The sequence below is a fragment of the Rissa tridactyla genome, chromosome 5 (assembly GCF_028500815.1).
Source record: "Rissa tridactyla isolate bRisTri1 chromosome 5, bRisTri1.patW.cur.20221130, whole genome shotgun sequence".
In the NCBI taxonomy this organism is placed as follows: Eukaryota; Metazoa; Chordata; class Aves; order Charadriiformes; family Laridae; genus Rissa; species Rissa tridactyla.
In genome coordinates this window covers 22,181,972-22,203,742 of record NC_071470.1, presented here as the reverse complement: position 1 = coordinate 22,203,742, position 21,771 = coordinate 22,181,972, and the positions used below count along the sequence as shown (strand labels likewise).

The 21,771-nt window shown below is 41.6% G+C and overlaps 1 protein-coding gene and 1 long non-coding RNA gene across 4 annotated transcripts in view; one reads left to right on the top strand and one right to left on the bottom strand.

The window, feature by feature from the left end:
- Positions 1 to 3,926: 3,926 nt before the first annotated feature.
- LOC128910363 (uncharacterized) lies at positions 3,927 to 10,496 on the top strand. The gene is made up of 3 exons (XR_008466695.1): positions 3,927 to 4,050; positions 4,387 to 4,455; positions 10,091 to 10,496. It is a non-coding gene; the product is annotated as an uncharacterized LOC128910363 (long non-coding RNA).
- Positions 10,497 to 17,255: 6,759 nt separating this feature from the next.
- Positions 17,256 to 21,771, bottom strand: part of PPARGC1A (PPARG coactivator 1 alpha) — a 68,057-nt gene continuing 63,541 nt past the window's right edge. For all 3 annotated transcript variants that reach the window (XM_054202686.1, XM_054202687.1, XM_054202689.1), the window contains one exon: positions 17,256 to 21,081. In XM_054202686.1, coding sequence (XP_054058661.1) covers positions 20,978 to 21,081 — 104 coding nt within the window. In that variant the 3' untranslated portion in view covers positions 17,256 to 20,977. The remainder of the gene's footprint in view (positions 21,082 to 21,771) is intronic.

Here is a 21,771-nt window from a genome sequence, read left to right as displayed (position 1 = left end):
ACCACCAACAGCTTATGGACCAGTGTCTAAATAACAGGCTCACTTGCTGAATCAGGAACTAGCCCAAGGTCTGGAACTTCACCTTTAGCCAATGCTTTCCGTTCTTCACGTTTATATTTCCCTCAAAGCTGTTAAAGGCAACTTTCACAGCTCTTTTATTTCCTCTTACTTTTTCCTCTTGCAGTGAAAGGACTGGTCCTTTCAGCGTGGGCAGCAGATTTCTGTGTCCTTAAAGTGACTCATTGCATCAGAAACTTCCTCAGTAATGCCACAAGATGCCAAAAAGAAATCATTCTCAAAGGCAAACAGAGCATATCACTTAATGGAGGAAAGGAGGAGGCTGTGAAGGGACGTAATCTGAAATACATTAAAGGATGTGTGCACATCCATCATATCAATGAGTGTTAAGGAGGGAAAGAGGGGCTTCCTTAGCTATTGCGTACCAGCAATCCCAATTATCCAGCCTTCGGACCTTTCCTTTAAACATTTAGTATATTAACAGTTCAGTCCTTTGGTTGGTTTTGTGTGGGCAAGCCCTAGTAATGTTGCAGCTAAAAACATTGCATCACATGAAGACAGCTGAGGGCAAGCTAGAACAAAGCTGGAAGTACTGAGGAGCTCAAAGGAAATAATAAAATGGAATATTTCTTTTTTATATTCACTTGGGGCCAAATTGAATGATATTTTACACACATAAATTCTTTTTTGAGTCAATGCCTTAATAAAACTAAACCATATAATGCTTATATTTCTTCCCAAGCTTGGTATGTACCATACTGTCCCTTGAAATGATAACATCGAGGACTTTAAAGGTGGATAGATGTCCAAGGCAGGGACCTCTCTGAAGATTAGTGACCTTTCCTTCAAACCCTCCCTTTCCCAAAATGACCTAGAGCACTGAAAAGAGCAGAAATCTGCTTTGTGCAAGAAAATTTTGTGAATCATGTCTAAAGAAAGTCCTACGCCTTTTGACAGTAGCTATATGGCCAACCCCAAGACTAAAATCCATGGGTGGGAAAGTGTGCTGATCAACAGCAAAATTCCTCAAAGGTCAGCTGAAACGTTATTATGTGAAGTGGACTTGTGACAGAAGCTAGCTGCTCTGATTTTGCAAGATTTTTTTCCAAATATGAATATTTGTCCCTAAAGGTTCTATTCTAAGCCCATAAGGTCTCTTAGGTCATAAGCCGTGGCTTTCTTTTTGGCAGGAGGGAGGAGAAATGAGAAAAGAAATGCATGAAATACATTATAGGAACTTTAAAAAATGTATTTATGAGCTGTCATTAATAATTATGCTTCTGAGTGTTGGGAGTAAACACTCCTTTAAACAGCACTGAAGCCACCATTGCAGGATGTAATCCTGGTCTGACTTACACCATTCAACTCCCATTTAAGAGAATGAAGTTACTCTTACTTACACCAGACCGAGAGTGCAACTACCCCTTTATTCTTTAAATAAACCTTCCTACAGGGACCATTTCTGATACTTCCATAATAAAGCAAATTGGTATGTCCATTTGCGTACATATCACGGGTGATCTGTTTATCAAGAAATGAAAGAACATTTCCTTCCAATTTCTGTTTTCCTTGTGATTGATATTAATTAGGTTTTCTGCAAAGCACAGCTTATCTTGAACTGAACCCAAAGCAGATGAATAAGTTACTGTGCGGTAAGATTTTCTTTTCTTGAAATGAAGAATGGGATGAAGATGCTTATCTGAGATCAAACAGGCTTCAGGTAGAGTTTACATCAGCAGCACTTTGAAATTCATTGTTAGAGTATAGTTGGTATCAATAAGGAATGAGAACGGTACCCTGTATTGTGACTGCATTTATTAACTTATTTCCAGCAGCTAAAAAAGGAGAGCTGCCGTGTACCTCCAGTCACAGTCTTTTCTTCCCGTGATGAAAGAGGCAAGTACAGTTCATAATGAAAATTAATGGAATCCCTGAGAATAGCTGAAAAAAACAAGCCACCGTTAAAAATAAAAGCTTGTGAATTTCCTCTGAGCTCTGACGTTAGTACACAGAGTTGAACAGAAGTTTGCAGTGCAAGGGCTGATAGCTTTCTCCAGCTACCTGCTAAGCCTCCCGTCTGCACGTCACAGTGAAGTGCTACATGGGGATGCCCCGGCCAGCTGGAGCTCGGGCAGTAACCCCGATTGCACCAGCTCAGGTACCCAAAGCAGCACAGCCGTGCCTGTGCATCCCGCTGCCAAGCTACTGTGACCTGTTTCTCAAAGTGGAGCACCACTCCACTACCAAAGTGGAGTACTTGATAGAGCCTGTTTATAGCTAGTAATATAGTAGAGAGGTACTCTGATCCTTACGTTTTAGGAAGACTCTAGGTGCAGATGCTAAACCTCTCTTTTCCAGAGTACTAGCCAATATCCTCTGCTGGTGTATTGTGAAATAGATCCAGTGACTGAATTTAATTCTCTCTTTACACGACACCGATGTGGGCTCTTTTTTCCCTTCAGCTTCCCTATAATCCCCTGTTTAGCGGTTCTGCAGCTCCCTTCACCCCTGGCTGAGCTTCCTCTCAGCCCGTCCAGCTATCACCCTCTCCTCCCTGTGCTACAGTCCGAGCCTTGATGTTCTGAAATCGCCTCTCTGCCAGAGCTTCGCAGCTCATACCAGTGGCAAAACAGTTTACACTACTCTGTTTTGTACAAGCACAGCTTATCCCGGTAGCAACACATTTAAATCCCAGGACAGCTAAACCCTTCAATACTGTGGTCATGTATGACATGTAACTAGATAGATGTATTACCCAGCAAGTATTTCTCCTGCTCCAGGATTCACAGAGGAAAGCTTTTGCCAGCTTGCAGCAGCATTGCTTTTCTTCTTCATCATCTTTTTCCCCCCGCTTCTCTTTTTAGTGGTGTCCATTTGTTCCCTGTACCAGTATTTTCACCACCACCCTGCCAGTTATGGTAGTTACTAGCTTCTTAATAAAAGAGAAGAGCTGCAAATTAGGGCCGCCATCTGGCTTTTATTATAAGAGAATGAGGCTTTTCCTATCCCTTATTTTTCTTGTACTAAAGAAATGCTGAAATAAGAAACAAAATGGGTTGGGGTTTTATTTGGTTTTGTTTTTTTTTTTTGGTTTTTTTTTTTTTTTGTCAGAGTCCCAGAAAGGGCCACCCCACTTTACAGCTGAAAGAAGTGATTTAGTCTCCATGCTAAATCAGTCTTCAACTTCTCCTAAGCAGAGACAGCCAATTGTGCCTAATTGTGTGTGGTAGTTCAACGATATGGACTACTGTTCATTGGGGATTGAGCTGCTCATTTTAGTTAGGACCACAAATTGAACTCAAACCAAGGTCCCAAAGAATAAAGCACGGTGTTTTATACATTAAGTCATTCCTCCTTTCTTACTTGGCCTGTGAAATGAATCAGGGAAAGATTATTTTCTGGGTAAATTGGTAGTAAAACACTGATGCAGACAGTTCCACGATTTGATTGCAGCCTGACTTCCACTTATTGAATATCACATCAAGCAGTGGTTCAAGGGTTTCATATGACAGCTTTAAAATCCGCAAAGTTTTCAAAGGTACTTACTACATTGTGATCAGGTCACAGATCTAAATGTCAGTATTGTATGCCTGATTTGCACATTTCAAAACGATTTAGTAATTTTTTCATTTTATCTGCATGCATGAAGTGATTTGGAATACAGAAACAATTTGGAATCATATTTAGTTTGTAACAGTTCAATTAACTTAAGTGCTGAAACATGCTTCTTTCTTAGTAACTAGTTTAATTGGTTACTATTGCAAGAACAGGTTTTTGAAAGAATGCCTAAAAGGCCAGGGGCAAACTAAAGCCCACTCTAGAGAATCCATGCTCCTGCATAGGCATGTGTGAAAAAGAAATAGCAAAGAGTCTTCGGGGTCACAGTGTGGTGTGTGATTGCCAGGGGGGAAAGGACACGTAGCCCGAGCGAGAAATGGGCTGCGCAGCAGCTGCTTTTACTAGCATAACCTCCGCTTCCCTTCGGCCGATTTTATTGCTGTTCAATAAGCAAGAACGGCAGAGCACAACAAGGTTAGACAATCTTAATGGTTCGTTATATAATATATATTTAAACCTTGATCTGAGCAGCAAGTACAAAGGTAAGGTAAAACAATGTAGGAGTGTGATTTATAGGGTGTTAACACGTGCCAATGGTAGGGAGTGTTTGTCTAATTAATTTGAGGAAACATCTGCTTTTCTTTTCAAAGTCTGACTTCTATTTTGCTAGAGCCAGAAAAGTTTTTTGGGTTTTGTTTTATTTTAAAGGATTTGCACTTTGAAGCCTTTTTGCTTAGGTTTAAAAATAAAAAGGACATGTCTCTTCAGAGATAGTAAATCATCACGTACATTAATTCTGTTCTGTCACAGATGAATAAGGAAAATTCTGCATGGATTTTTGCACCTCTCTCTGACTGCAAAGTCGTGCCTGGGATTTTGGTGAGATTTTTAAATTTTATTTAGCTTTCTTTCATGAATCTGCATCATAGCCCAGTACAATGCAAAAACAAAAACCTATGCTAGACTCTGGGCTGAAGAGGGGACTTTGGGACTGCATTTATGTATTTCGAACTCTTTTGGCCACAAGATTTTTTGCTCCAGCAATCTGTCTGCAGTTTGCTCAGAGCACTGACTCTGTGCCTACATTGCTGAGTGCTGAAGGTACAAGGAAGAAGCAATGTCATTCCTCTCCGAGATACTGGAAAGGAAATTTGAGGAGAAAGAGTAATGCCTTCACTGGGTATCTGCTTGTCAAAACCAAACTTCCTTTGCGTCTTTAAGAATAAGCAAGTTATTGCATGCAATTTATTCAGCACAGAGAGGACTCACGCATGTGTTTATGTAGCGATGGGACGAGGGGCAGTGGTTTTAAACTGGAGCAGGGCAGGTTTAGATTAGACATTAGGGAGAAGTTCTTTACAGTGGAGGTGGTAAGACACTGGCACAGGTTGCCCAGAGAGGTGGTGGAGGCCCCATCCCTGGAGACATTCAAGGCCAGGCTTGATGAGGCTCTGAGCAACCTGACCTAGTTGAAGATGTCCCTGCTTACTGCAGGGGGGTTGGACTAGATGACCTTTAAAGGTCGCTTTCAACCCAACACATTCTGTGATTCTATGAATAAATGAGCATTTCTTCTTCACTTTAGGTAATGAAGTTAAGGGCTAAGGTGTGGTGCACCCCAAGAGCAGGTCTCATTGCATCTGATTTCACCCATCTAAATCTTAGGCCTCTAAATGGGCCTCTGTGCTCCCTACAAAGTTAATGAAGAGAAATCAACACCCCAAGTGGCAACCATTCCCTCCTAACGACTGTACAAGCTGCATGGGCTACGAGGGTTGGGAAATGGCATAAGAAGGGGACAAGTCTAGGTATCTGACTAGACTAATTCTTGTACAGCTAAGGCCAGGTGAAATACAGCCAGCGTACAGGCTACACACTTCAAATGAGAAAGTACATTTTGATAAAAAAGAAACCAGCATTGTTACCATAATGGAAAGTTTTGTATACCCTAGGCTTTCAGATAGTGTGTTAATAGATGACAATGATGTAAAGATGTAATATATAATAATAAATGATGCAGGGTAAACTCAGCTTTCTAGAAAATAAGCTTGGTAAACCAGGATTATGTTGTATATATTCTTAATTCACTGCCAACACCAATAAATTTTATATATAGCAATTACAGTTACTTCATTCAAGAAATTGAATTAAGCAACTTCATTGTGAATGGGTATTAGCTGTAGGTTGCATTTTGATGAACTTAACTGAAATAGCAGTAACATAATTTATTGCTTTAAAAATTATTTCACTTTTCATTCATTAGAGAAAAGTATTTCAGTGAGATAATAGCTGACTTTCAATTTGCCTCCTCCAGATTTCCAAGTGCTCAAAAACAACGGAGGAATAAAAGCTGTTTTTTTAAATGAAAGTTTCCATTTTTTTTTTCACTGGGAAGAGATGGATTCAAGAAATCAAGCAGTGGACTGCCTTTAGGCATCCATTTTTACTATGAAACTGAGAGAAGTGGGGCTTGTGGTACCGGGAGTTGCGGGGCTGGGAAGGAGCAGAGCCTTATGGGTCCATCAGCGGTGGTGGGGTCTTCTGGGGAGACCTTTGCCTAACTGTCAACACAGATCTACCCAAATGCACAAGCTCACAGTGGAAATTTCTGTCCGTCGGTGGTATCAGTTCAGTTCCCAGATTAAGGCACAAAACGAGTACGGGAGTCTGGTCCAGGCGCAGTGACCTAAGTTGGACCAGATTGTGAAATCTGCCCGTTCTTCAGGAGAAATAACCCAACCTGCTCCAGCGGGGCTGTGGTACAAGAGCGGTCAAAGGAGGAGCATTAGCTAAGAGCAGGGAAGTGCCTGTAGGCAGATCTAGGCCAATATGGGGTGAACAGATGCTCTTATGACACCAAAGGTGGGGACAGTTTTCATACAGGAAACGTCAGAACCAAGGAGAAAGTGAGGGAGAAACGAGTGGAGGGAGCACTGCAGGGTTTTCAGCCTGTGGTCCAGGAACCCCTCAGGTTACTTTCAACGGATGAATGAAGGACAATTAAGGCAGATAAGTATACATGTACTGGGTTAAGTTTAATGACAGAGGTGTCCACACCTCCACTGGAAAATGTTTAGGGACTGAAAGCTGGCAAAGCTGGTTTTAGTGAATTGTATTTCCAGTAGCCTGTTTTCCCCCATAACTGAACCCAAGTTTCGATTGTGCTCCTTGGCCTAATATTTGCCCTTTGTTTGCTTATGTAAATTAGGATGTTTAGTTCAAATTAGCATTATTGAAAAACAATTGCCATCCAAATTAACATTCTGCCTTTCATTTTACACCAAACCTGCTGGGCTTTTTTAGATAAACCCTGAATCAACTTAGCTGTAGCGTTTATGACTAAATGGATTCATTTTTTTGGCAAAGTAGCCCTGTTTCTCCAACAGCATAATGCCAGTAGCAATTCATATCTATCAGACCATCCTCGAGGGTCAGCTGGGGTTGTTCCTGTGAAAGATATTGTGCAGCTCCTTCCAGAATTTGTTCTTCCTATTCAAGCTGGGATTATTTTCAGTGTACAGATATATATACACACATATATGCATGTGTTTATATATATATGTATATTTATACCACTAGACAACAGTAGTTTTATTTTTAATTACTTTGTAATTGCCTCTGTTTGTATATATCTGCATTTTATCTACATATTGTCGGAAGGGAGCATGGCGTAATAAGGAAAGGTACAAAGAGAGGGAAACTAAAACAATGTATGACAAAAGGATGCCAAAAATTAATCCACGAGAGGTTTTTAATTTCAGATATCCAGCTGAATGGGTTGGCTGCAGGCTCTGCTCTGCCTCATTACATGATTGCTATGAAGTTCAATGAGGAGGCAGGAAAAGCCCTTTGTTACACACGCCCTAAGAAAATAGGTAGAAAAATTTATATATATAAATTATGTCTTTTCAAAGTAATATGATGAAAATGATGATATTGTAACTCTGAAGACTTCTGATGAACATTTTATCCTCAAAGAGCACTTAATTCACAAAGGAACATCTCACTAGCAAAGTAACCCAAAGCCTGGAGAAACAATATGAGCGTTTGCAAAGACTTTGTACTATCACCAGAGAGGTCTAAATATGAAGACTGTAAAGAATGAACATCTTTGGAACAAACTTGTCTTTGGGATCTCAGATAAAGCACTTTCCCAGAGCCTGGTTTTCCAGTGATTTCATCAAGGAGGTGATTTCATCAAAAGCTAAAAGAAAGCTAGTGCAATGCTGACGTGGTAAAAACACAAGGAAGAGATTGTAAAGCCATTGAAGAGTGCAGCAGGGGTATCTTCAAATCTTTAAACACTTTTTCCCTTAATAATAGACATTCAGGAGAACAGAGCAATTATTTCCCTTTACAGATCTGAATAGAAAGATTTCTTAAATGGGAGCAGATAGGTCTTATTACATAAATAGGAGAGTGCCACATGTTGTAAATACAAAGTCAGATGTAATCAAAAGAAATGACATTTGCTACTTACCCCTGAAGAGCCACAGTAGTAACACTCAAAAACAGAGTGGGATTTTTGAATGCTGAGCCTGTACACAACACAGTACAGACCTCAGGCTTTAGAGTACCTGTTGGTGTGGGTGCCCTGGGCACTCCTGCAGAAGCCAACGCGCTCCCATCGTTTTCTGCCAAGCTGGAGCAATTTGAGGTGATGTGGGAAGGCTGTGCTGAGAAGCCACCTGGTGTTGTGGCATCTAACATTAACTGAGAGATGCTATTGAAAAGTACCAAAGTGTGCTGTAATAAATAAAGGAAAAAAAGAAATGCATTCTTAAATCTAGGAGCTGGAACAAAACCTTACAGTGTCATCACTGTGAACTGAATGTGGTGAAGGAGAGTCTTTCCTGGTTTCTGACAGAGGGATTGGAAATGGCATTTAAAATACTGCAGCCAGCTCTGAATTTAATCATAGAACAAACATACAGAAACAGGGAGAAAAAAATCAAACCCCTGTTTAGTTGCCAGATATGGCCCTGTATAAATGGAGGAAGGGGTTCGTAAGAGTTTATTAGCTGAAAGTATCCATTACCAGTTCCCATGTCTTGGACTGGCTGATTTAAGGAAATGACAATTTCCTTGAAGTTGAAGTGGTCCCTGATGGTACCCACACAGTACCAACCCCGCGGCTCCTTGGATCCCCAGGCCAGTTCCCTCTCCCGGGAAGGAGCGAAGGTGGTGTGGAAGCGCTTAGGACCCTATCGTCTTGGGGACACAGGGAACCCGCAGAGCTGTTTCAACGGATGCTAGTGCAGTGTGAGCAAAAAACGGGAACTCCTGCTTTCCATCTTTTAACTGTTCGTGGGCTTATTGGGTTTAACTCAGAGGGTCTCGGCCTGCCTTGTAGACTACAGCTTGTAGAGGGCACACACCTGTTTTTAACCAACAGCTTAAGGAACAATGATTTCTTTTTTTAGGCAGGCGTGAATTCAGTTACCATGACTGCAAAAATATAGAGAAGACGAATGATTAGGAATGCTCAAATTACCACGAGTTAAGCAGGGACTTCATATCTCCTGACCAGTTCACAACCAACGCCATGAATGCCTGCGAGCTGTCATGACCACAGAGCAGAAGGCGTTCCCTTTGACTCCCTTCGTGATGGTGACCCAGGCAGGAGGGCTCTTGGCAATAATGTCAGCCAGGGTGCAAGTGGAACCAGAGGTTCTTGCTGGCCTGTGGGAAGTAATTCTTCTGCAATGTAAGGATGTAGATATAGCCTCTTGTTCGTAGAGAATGTTATTCCTGGAGTTTATGCTTAATTGTAACAGCTGACTTTCTCAGTGACAAATCCCAGAAGAGGAGGCTAGATGCACACATATAATTTATAAATTGGGGTATTGATATGTATATATGCATACATTCACATATTTAAACATGCTTATCTGGTACATATGCAGGTGTGTGCACGTGTTGGCTGAAGAACAGGCATGACAACAGGTTACTGAAGATTAAACATACCTTAAAATGTTAAATGTTAAACAAGTCTTACAGCCCTGGTAAAGGAACTAAAGATTCGTATGACTTTCAGTTTGTCCGAAGAAATAGCTTCCTTGGCATTACCTGAACCTGTGTGAGCAAAATGGAGCAATGAAAATATTGCGTAATGTTTTTCTCTGCACACAAGAAATAGATAGTTCTAAGGGCCAGATACTGCCCTTGGCAGTATAAAGTAATAAAGGCAGACATAACCAGGAGAAAGAGAAAACATCTCCTATTCATCCAAGAAGACCCACTCTAACAGGACTTGACAATCCACTTTCCCATATTCAGAGTACTCGAATTGACAATATTAGTTCTGTAGCAAAGGACACAAACTCTGGAGCTGACCATACCCCTGCTTTACTATCTTCTCATTATCATTGAAAACTATGACTGATTCTGCTAGAGATTCACCACTAACCAGCATAATAACCGGCAGATTTCCATGTTCTCTATTACTCTGGATTTTGCACAAATCTTCAGATTATTGCCCTGTCCAGTTAAACCTAATTTTCTTTATCTTTAGCATTTTGGACCACTGAAAATCTTCATTTCACATCTTGTAGAAGCATCCCATGGACATTTTGGCACCGAAGAAAACAACCCTAAATCTAAATAAGAATAATGAAATCCCGTAATTAACATTTCTATTAGAGAGTGAGAATAGCATCTGTGTGTTAGATGCAATAAACACAAATAAGTCAGAATAATCTCCAGTCTCGTATTAAGATGCGAATCATCTATTTATTACTTTGAGTATAAATGTTCCATTGCTATTTGCACAATGATTAAGAGTAGTTTTGAGAAAATAAATCTTTTTCTTAATAGTGCAAAGAATGAGAAGGATGGAGAATAAATGGGAGTTTAAGGGGATGCTAAAGTTCTCCCATGAGCTTGGATGAGATTTATGTGCAATGTGAATAAAAAATGTATATGACAGCGCAGGATTCACTTTGTTGTTGGTTCCTATTCCATTTGTCTCGCCTAACTGTATTCTTTGCCTCCCAGACATATAGTGAGTCTGGCATTGTTGAGAAAGCGAGGGAATAATCTGCCAGTCAGCAGCTATTCGTGGCAGCTTAACCTCATCCGATCTCATCAGACCCAACATTGCAGAGCAAGACCAGTGCCATGAGATTCGGAGTAAAAGCATAAATAGCTACCTGCAAGGTTGCTTCTGCTAGGAAGAGGCATCCTAGGAGGCCCACTGCGGAGCAGCCTTGTTATTGTCGTGCCTTTTCCATTGTTAAATGAATACGTAGGTTCTTCAATTATATATCAGCTTTCATAAAATGTCAGCAGCTTAGTAACAGCACGAGCAAGAGCTGGTAGGATTGTGATATATGTCTGATAAGCCTCTCCGTGCAGCTTCAGAGCTATGAGGCTTCATGCTCAATGCTTCATGTCCATTCCCTGTCCACTCTCATTAAGGTTTCCACAAAAAATCTCACTGCAGTTGCCCAGCTGTAAATATGCAAAGGTCCGAATCTGAAACTACTGACACCTTATTAGTTAGACAGACAATGCCTGGGTGGCTAGGAAATAATACTATTGAGCCATCAAAGTGCAGGATTCCGATGGGATTTTTTGCCCCCATTGCCTGAGGGGATGAGACTCAGGCGCTTCTGCCTCCTGCCCGTGTTGTTTCTACCGTGCCTCCATTGCCCGCATGCTCCTCCTGCCCGCGCTGTTCCCTCCTGGCTCCCGTTCCCCAGTGACTTCTGACCATGTTGCCCCATTTCAGCAAAATTTGGTAGAAGGGGTGGAAGCCTTCAGCACGCTGAGATCCAGCGCACCACGCTTTATTTCATGAAACCAGGGGGAGAGGCGGGGGCGGAGACTCCGCCGTTGTAGCCACTGCGGAGGGAAAGGCTGCAGAGCCGCCTCGTCCAGATTATTACAAATCAGGGAACCCACACGGGAGAGTGCTGCAGTAAATCAGCCCGTGCATGATCTACCGCTCAAGGAACTATTTGTGGAAGAAAAATTATACTTGTTAGCTGCAGAATTATGCCAGCTGTTGGCTCAGTGTACGACAGCCGTTACATGAACGGCGTCCCCCCCATGGCGCTATGGCCGCCCTCCTGCTGGGGTGCCGGCGCACTCCATCAGGTCCCCTGGCACCCCACAAAGTGTCTCATGGTTGCCTTGTGGTCACTGAAAGGGCGCATAGCACTCCGTCGTGGTTTGCATAGCTGTCATGTATCGGAGGGCAAAGTGGTGGCTGAGGCCATGACATTGCTAGCGGGCAAAGCTGAGGGCTGTGGGAAATGTCAGGAGAAATATCTGCCACGTTGGTTGTAGCACGGTGCCATTTGCTGGTCTTACCCCCAACAAACTTCTCTAGCTCCATGTAAGTACACAATTGCATTAGAGACTGCTGTCATAGGAGGAAATTTATTCATTGCCGCATATATGGAGTAGAAACTCATACCACATAAGCAAAGTCCACCTCATTTATAGGCAAACAAGAAGTTTGATATCAAAGTCATGCTGATGAATAAATACCATAGCATTTTGTCCTTCTTGAGACAAAAATGGACAAAATGAGTGGTTTGACTAAAAGATGCCAAGGAGCTCCTGAACACTGAGACACACAACAGTGGCATAGGAGTGTCCAAAGCGTGGTTCTCAAACCACACACTCCTTTGCCTGTTCAAATGCGGCTCCGGCGTCCAAACCATCGTACTTGACCAGATGAGGACAGTGCTTCTGTGGGGCTGCTGGGCAATCCAGGTCACTGCATAAGGAAAGAAGATGGCATGTGCTGCTGTAGCCAGCTTTGCCGGGTTGTTGTGGGACACCGGTGCACACCCAGCCCTTTCCACCCTCTCCAGGACAAGAGAAGGCCCATCACCTACCAAGCCCCGTGACACAGCTCTAGCAGCCCAAACTTCTGCAGCTTGCTTGAAGAGCTTGACCAACAGGGCCTTAGTGGTACACAAGCAACTTCAAAATAGCCCACAGATCCTGCTTGGACAGTCAAGTGCCTCCTGCTGAGACGAGGCAGGACCAGACGTCACTGCTCTGCCGTTGGTGCTGCCAGCGGTGGTCCCAGCAGCCCTGGGACAGCCCTGGCCAAGCACTTCTTATTTGCCAGAGAGCAGGAGCCGAGAACAACTAGATCTGTTCCCCCCTAGTGTTCAGAAAAGCTGTGGCTCTAGGTTTTAGAACGGTACTTGTGAATGCCCTTCTTCCTTTGACCACACAACGAAGTACGATATATTGCAAAACTTGGATTCCCTGCTCCCCCTTCCCAGGTGAGACAGGGGTGAGCACGTGCAGGTATGCTCGCCCTGTACTGCAGCGAGGAATTGCACCCCAGCTTCCCACCAAGAGTTTGGGCACGCTTCAGCAAAGCATCCCGCTCACGTTGCCGTCACACGGTGGGAACCGAGTCCCTCCCAGAGTTTGCCATCAGGCTGGCACGGGGCAAGTCTGCGAAGCCGCAGCTGGAGGTTCCTGAGGAAGCCACCACACTGTTTTCCCCCAAAATGTCAGCATTGCAGAAGGAGCCATGGCAGCAGCACTGCAGCAACGCAGTGAAGTCTTGTACCCTCTGGCAAACAGGATACGTAAATAAATGGGTTTCTATCTAAATTCCATTGTGTGCAGATTTGTACCAAAGAATTGTTGTGATGTGCATCATTATGTCTCATTATGTGATTGCAAGTAACCTTTTGTGTCGCAGACACAATCCACGTAACACACTGTGTGACCAGTTTACAAAACCAGGCTCCTTCAGAAGGGCGAGTAATTAATCATTATTCAGCAACAGCACTCACCACTCCACTACTTGCTGGCAGGAGTGTATAACCGAGGGCATGCCTAGCTACCACAATACATTATTCATGCAAGAAAACTACAGTTAGCGGTGGTATTGTTCCAATAAATGGTTAAAAAAAGAAAGCACTCCGCTAGTTTTCAAGTGTGTGGCTGATTTTATTTTTTTTTAAATAAAGCTACTGCCAACACATTGCATGAATAAGCGTAGGCCTGAGTTGCAAATGCAGTGGGAAAGAATTAGTATAAGGCACCAATGTACGTTTTTCATAATGCCAAAGTCAATAATCCGAGGACAACAAGAAGATCTCTCAAATGCCTTGCCTTGAAGGTATAGCGCAGTAACTTTATGGCTATAGTAATTTTATTACTTTATCAAGCACTAATTTAATAGAGAATGGAATGCACATTGTCAAAAATAGATTGTAGCAAATATTTTATTCGATTAAGAGTCCTAGTGGTAATTTACATATTGTGCTCTTTAGGACATACTTTTCTTCATACTTAGCTTTGGCTTTCAGTTACACTACACCTGGCTGACAATCTCTCATGACGCAAATAAGGCACATGAGATTATTTACATTTGATCACTGTCCACTGTTTACACAAGCTGGCGTTAATGCAAAAGGCTGACAAGGGCTGGAATTTAGTCACTGATTTTGGAGAGGCTGGAATTGTACCTGGTTTTTGCTCAGCTGCCTTTGTCACAGAGCTGCTCAGTTCCTCTCTACTGCCAAATACTGCAGGAAAATGGTCGGTATGCAAGTGTAAACCCTTCCATCATCTTACAGTTCACCATGAATGCATTCCAAAAAGGTACATTTCATCTCAGATCTCACCGTTTACCCCACCAGTCTGTCGAACTTTCCCAGTTGAGGCCATTAGTGAATTTTATTTTCAGTTGTTTTCCTTTATATGGCAGTCTTCTTTCCCCAATTAATTCCATTTGAATTTGGAAGAGCTTAGTTCATCAGGTCCAGTCACATCATTAAGGTTATAGATTTTTTTTTTTTATAAAAGAGAATCAGAAATGCCCTTGTGAAACTGTGAGTTCAGAAGCATGTTGAAAGGAAGCTGCAATAATTCAAAGGAACCTCAAAAGCTAAACATGTTTTGAGGAATACGTTTCTGGCTGCAGAATAAATATGTGTAACTTCACCAAAATTTGTCACTGAAAAAAACCAACCTTACATTTTGCTTTGGGTTCATAGACTGCTAACATTTTTGGGTTGAGGTTGTTCGACTAAAAAAGCACGAACACGGATCGAGTGCAACATTTACGATTTATACACGTATTCCATCCAGCCGCAGTTTCCGTAACTGCAGTGCACAGAGAGTGGCCGTTCAGCAGAGCACATCGCGTAGCAAAAGACGAGTTGGCTTCCTCGTCTTTTTTCAGCAGGGCGGTGTAAGGAGAGCACAGCGATGGGAAGCACGGCGGATATATTCACTTCCTCTCGTGGAGGATTTCATTTTCTTCTTTGCTGAGAAGACTAGTCTCCTTTGTCCCGAAGTATTAACAAATATACCAGCTCCCAATGAAGACAGACTGCCCTGTGTCTATCAATAGAATCTATATAGAATCTTTTCCCTTAGGGATTAATTCAACTTTTGATTCAATCTTTCTGAGCTTTAAATTATGATGTTACAAACCTCCAAGGAACTACTGTACTATTTGTGACCTTCTTTATTACTTTCTGCTGTTTGATAAAGTACAGAAAATTGATTTATAGTTTAGTTTGCTTGTGAACATGGAATATCAATGGTGAGAGCGTGATTCGCAGAAAAGCAGGGGACGTAGGCATTGGTTAAAGTTTAATATAGCAGTTTATTAATTAATGGTGAAGGACAATTGAATAACTGCACGTTAATCTTGAGTGAGATTCTGGAAGTGTAACGTGAAATAATACCGATGAACCACAGCATCTTGCAAGAGTTGGATTTGAAGTTTTCAAGGCATTTTCCTCAAGGAAGAATTTTGTCCACCGCTTCCACTTCTCTCCCCTAAACCTCCCCTTCTTCCCCTTATGACCTGAAGGGTGTTTTTTTTGTTTTCTGTAAGCATTAAAGGTTAAAGGTGGTAGGCAAGGCCGAAGTTTTCCAAATGGTGCCTAAAATTAGGCGTCTGTGTCTGTATTTGGATTCTTAGGCCCCAATCCAGGAGTCTATTTTTATTCAAAGCAGCCGAGCACTTGACTTCAATGGATCTAAAAACACTCGCGCTTAAGTGCTTTGCTGAATCAGGACGGACTTAAGCACAAATGTAAATGCTGTGCTGAATTGGGGCTCTAAATATGTGGCTTGATTTTAAAAGTGCTGAGAGCCGGCAGGTCTAATTGAAGTCAATGGGAGCTGCGAGATGCTCAGCGTTTCTGAAAATCAGGCCACTCACTGAGGCGCCTGAAGCTGATTTCAGGTGCTCGGCTTGCAGCCTCCACCGGGGGAGAAAATGGTAACCCAGGAGAACAGGCAATGGAAGGGATGATTTCTTAATAAATGAGATCCTGATTTTATGCAATAAACCTTAATAACATAAAATGAGGGGACGGGGAGGTAAAAAGCAATACTTTCCTGGAAATCTAATAGGGTGCTTTTTGGCGAGCATCAAAGTGCTATGCAAAAATATGAAATGAATAAACAAATCAAATTAAAAAGCCTAGTAACTGGAGAAATATTGGGCTAAATTCATGCCTTGCGGAACAGCAGCATCCCTGATGAATTACATCAGGCACGGATTTGGCCCACTACGTTTTGAGCATTAATTTGATGTGAAGCAGTGAGTCAACAACGCAAATCCCACACAGCGAACAACTTTGCTCTACCACCATTGCGAGCACCAAGCACAACAGTTTGGATTAGTAAATGGTAAAAATGCAAAAGTTAAACATTTTTGCAAGTAAAAAAAAAAAATCATTATAGGGTATAAAATAAACAGCAATGTTAGGAAGAAAGATGAGGTGTAGGCTAGTAGTTTTGAGAAAGGCAATTTTTTCAAGTGAATTCAGTAGTCCTCTCTATCTAAAGCCCACCAGCTGTGTAGGCTGCCCCACGCCGCTCCTCGCATCATGCCTCGGGTACCTTCTGCGGCACACATCAAGACGAGAAGAGTTGGTCGTGCAGCGTTGTGCTGTTAGCCCCAGAGAAGGCTGTTGACACAACAGGATAGGCCTACAGCGGAGCGTTGGCTACCTGTGAACGAACCCTGAGCAAACCAAAGAAAAGCGATTCCTTCCCCTTTTTACGTGCATGTAAAGGAGAGAGCTGTGAAAACCCTTTGCCAGCCCCTCGCCTAGCTCTTGCCTGCCCTGTGTCAATGCCGGTGTGGAAGCCCACCTTGCTGCACCCTGTACCATCCAGGAAGGATTCAGAGAACCCATGCTTGTCCAGCCACCTACCTGCCTGATCCTCCTAGCCCGTCTGCTGAGACAGAGGGGCTGGTGAAGGACTCTCATGATGGTGCTTTTTCCTAGTACAGGTATTGATCATCCCAGGATGGAAGACACCAACCATTTTGGACTTGTCAGTCCCTGCTACCTGCACAACTTGGAGCCAAGCATGACCACGCAGAAAAGCCCTCACATTCCCCACCCCCTCCTAACTCGAGCCAGCAACTCCTAAAACTCCACTGAGCATTTTTCAAAAGTTTTCCTAAAAGTTTTCCTACAAGGTTGATGTCGGCCCTTCAACAGCCTTGGGTGCTCAGAGCAGAAAGGCAGATAGCGCCTTTCTACCATTAAATATATTAAAACGAGTGGTTCTGTCCCCTGCCCAAAGTGCAGTAACGCCGGTGTGATCTGGACGACTATCTGAAATCAATCACGACCATTAGAAAGAGTAAAAGAAAACCCAGTACACAACCAGTTGGGGGGGGGGAACCTGTCACTTGTGATAAAAAAGAGAAACAGAAGTGGATTTGAAACATTCGTTTCCCTTTATTTGCTCAGTGAGGCTGATGCGTACTGCACATTAAAAAAAAAAAAAAATCACAGGAATTTTCATACAATGAATTAAACCACAAAAGTACATGTAGAATTGGCAGGTGGAAAATAGCCCAGCTTGGGCTTAACTAATATCTTGCTTTCCCTGTTCAGCATAGTCCAACCAGTAGCTTTACATGTTCACCTACTGTACAAATCTTACAGTAGCTCCATCAGGTCAGTGGTTCACATTATTGAAAATGTCTGTCACATAGGTACAAATTTAGAATCATCACATTATATTACATGGCTATTCTAGGTCATTTATAGATCAGATCTTATACTACAGTGATTGAAGTTCTCATTACAGCCATCAAAAAGGACACATAATCATTACCTACTGTAAGCTTACATCTAAAGGGATGAGAAGAAGGTGTGGTTGGTTTTTTTTTTTCAACTGACCCAAGTATCATACCCCAGAGGCACGAACTTTCCTCTCAGTGCTGCTCTTGGCGATGGCAGCCCAACTGCTTTTCAGAGTTGTTTCACACAGATATTTTTCTTCAATTTTAGGCTCCCTCTGTTTGGATTTGGAGCATTTTACGTTCCGTAGGAATTACTTTGTTACAGCTCTAGGAAAGACCGTAGTTTCTAAGTACCAGTTCTGTTACCTGTATCGTGGATGTGGTACTTACCACAGCGTGAAAGCAACAGTACAATCTTCATCTAAAAGACACAGAGAGCTATGCTGCAATTTGCCTCCGGTGACAATGTGGTACATGTGCTAATTTGAAATGTTCTTGGGGGAGAAAAAAAGAAAAGGAAACGCCAAGTTCATATTTTGATGGGTTAGCTACTACAGTGTCTACAAAGGATACAAATAGCTTTATTCAGCAATCCTAGCTTGATTAATTTCATATGTAATTTGTAAATCCACAGAGGAAAGCCATCTTCAAGATGAGAATGTTTGCCAGGCCAGTGAAAAGAAAAAAAAAATTGACTCATGTCATTATGCCTGCTTGGTGAAAAATAAATAATCCCCCCCCAAACCCCACACCAATTTATTCATGTCAGCAATCTAGGGCAAAAGAGAATGTATTTAAAATTTAATCACAGAAATTTAAAGGCAAATTAGGTAATGCATCTGGTCCTTGAACACATAATATGATATACTAAATATTGATTTCTTAAAAATAATTTATTGCTTTTAATATTTTTCTTTACAACAGAAGATACTCAAAATCCAGAAAGGAAAATTGTAAACTTTTAGTTTGGCATTCACACAAAGTTAAAATACCTGCATTTTTAACCTACAGAGCAACAACAAGAATTATGCAGATTAAAGAATGTTACAGTTGTAACACAGAACCTCCGAAAAAGTTCTTTTCCTTTTTTTTTTTTTTTTATTGCTATCTATCTACTGAGAAATAAGAAGCCAAAAAGTCAAGCAAGCATCCGACAGGACAGACAGTGGAATCTCTCAGAACACAATATGCTGGTGATAAAATGAATGCAGCCATCAAAATCAACTGCACTGGCATGGGGGTGGAATCGGTTTTCTAAGATTGGGAGTGGGAAAGGAGATTAAATAGTTAGGTGTGCCATACCTTTAAGAGGTGTCATGAATGCCAAACAGTAATAGAATACCAAATCTATACATTCGCAAGCAAATTCCAAACTTTGCTGATTCAGACTAGAGACTCCGAGTTCAGATGAAATTCCGATGCTCAGAATAGCAGTAGTTTACTCTTGTGGTTTTTTTCTTTCCTGAAGTTTCTATTTAATTTAGCAGAAGCAATGTCATCAGCAACAATGTCATGGGCACATCTGAGGCCATGCTAGTGCATAGTAAAAAAAAAAAAAAAAAAGAAAAAAACCCCAAACAACCCACTGCTTCTGCAAAAGCTGAATTTCCAAACGAAGCACTTACTCCAAAAGGACAACCGTCATGCATCCTCGGTATAAAATTTCCACTGGCCTTTTTATTATTTTAGTCATCTCATAATTTACAATAAATAGGATAATTGTAACTGATAAATATGTCTCTTTAGTAAACAAAGGAATGAAGGATCGGTATTTATACAGGATGCATAACTGTAAAAATATAGATAAATACCATCATTAAACTCTGCCAATGAAAAGATTACTGGCTTCAAGAACAGTGTTTAGACACAGAATTACTGTAAAAATCATACTGTACTTAGTACCTCAGCATATTTTTATCAAATTAAAATCACAAAAATTAAAACAAAATAGCATTTTAAAAAGATTTTTGACCTCTAGTTCCAAAACTACTGTTGATACATAAAATAAAAACATTTCTTAATGATTACCCATTTGAGAGACTTTACATAAAATTATGATATCTCCTAGAAAAATTTAGATGAGAAAATTTCATTCCCCTAACAAATTCAGTGTATAAAACTGCAAAAGAAAATCAAGCAATGAGAAAAATGTGGAAAAATACTGCAGAAGTGGTTAATACCTTTTGGGCTAGGATAATTCTTGACAAAATTCTTATATAAGCTCACCAAAGAAGGGATGAATGTGTGTAAAGCGTCTTTGCACTCAGACACACGCGCACACACATATACACACGCACGCCCTCACCCACACGCTCTTCTCTCTTTTTTTTTTACAATCAAATATATATAAGCGTAAGTTCAGCTTTCTACATATGTTAGTGTACAATAATTGTTTCACCTCATATAATTACATTTGAGTACTCTTGATTAAGAAAAATTCAGCAGTTTTTGAAAAGAAGGCTGCATTTACAGTGCATAGCTGTAACAAAAAAGAACATCGTCATACAGTATGTACATAAATAAAAATACTCCATCTAACATTTGTAAATACTCAACTACTTCAGAGAATGTAGCAAATAAACTATCTGTGCACACACCCAGATAGTTATATCCAACTCTCATTAATAATGTAACACCACGTCCGCTCATTAGAATAAATTGCTGAACAAGCTGCACATTTGACCATTAACAAGGCTTTGAAAATTTTGCTGTGGAAGATCAACGTTGTAGACATTTACATGGGTGTCAGAATTAAAAAATGAAACTTCAAAACGTTAGGGAAGCTTGAGCCTTTCATTTTCTCTTCTGCAAGGATTAAAAAAAAAAAAACCAAAACACAAAAAAAACCCCAAACCAAAACAAAGAAAATAAAAAACTTGAAACAAAGCTAAAACAGATTGGAGGCTTCTGGGACCTGTGGTTTCTTCTGGATTGTCATATTATCACTGTGTTGTGAGAAGAAGCTTCATTTAAAAAAAATAATAATGCAGTGTCTGATTCCCAGACATCAGCAGCCATAGTTCTCAAATTTTTTTTTTGTTTGTTTTTGTTCTTTTTTTGTTAAAATGCAGTATGTACAGATTTTGCAGTTCTTCGTTGTATGTGTATCTCTGTGGAACTGCTGCCATGTCTCGTGGTTTGCATCGAACTCGCAAGGAACGCCCGGCTCCCCCGCCACCGATCACCCGCGAAAGCAAAGCTGACACCCATGGACACGCATGTGCTTACTGGACAGCCATCCCGCCTCTCCACTCGTCGAGCAGCTGTGTTCATGTAAACCATGGTTTTGAACAGAGAGTGTAAAGTAGGAGAAATTCCTAAGCATGACTTTTTACTTGTCCATTATTGAAGGACGTGATGTCCGTGAGGTATTCGCCATCCCTCTGTTTTCCTCAGGTGCGATGCATGTTACCTGCGCAGGCTCCGCTGTGCCTCTTTAAGTAAACTATCAAAATCCATGGAGTCATATTTGCTTTTAGTGGAAGCAGGATCAAAATCATCTGAGTTTGAATCTGAAACCCAAAGGATGCAAGTTTAGACAAGAGGCAACAACCACTAGCAAGTACTTGTATTATTTTCTCTGTACAATGGTACAAACAAGGCACTGCAGAAACAATCCACTTACAACCGCAACTTTATGGGACGATAAAAGTCCAGAAAAGGTGATCAGAGGAGCATTAGGTATGGACAGAGCTTTCTGGTAAGAAGCAGGACTTAACAAAAGCGGCACGTCTCTTCAGTAGTGGGGGAGAACCATAAACCGTGTGTACATAGGGAGCAGGTAAACAGTCTCTCCAAGGACTTGAGCACCGGCGCACTGCTATGTATAGATCTCAAAGCAGTCCAGATAATCTTGACAGATGCTTTACCCAAAACTCCAACATCATTTTGCAACATGCAATATCCACGATTTACTTCTCCTGAGAAAGGTAACAGGGGATGGTTCTGCAGAAAGCCAGAGCAGCCTGCGTGCGGCGGCGCAGGGGACACTGCTGCTCCTGCCTGCCCTGCCTTGTCTTGTACAAGTCACTACACCTCCCTGAATCTCTGGTTTTGCTTCCGCTCTGATTTTTTTGGAGTTTGCCTGTCTCGAGTGTGAGCAATTCAGGGCAGGGCCTCTGCGCTGCCGTACAAGCAACCTCAGGTGGGCTCCTCGGCTTTTTGCAGCATATATGCTAAGTCATAGCAGCAATAATGGCCCA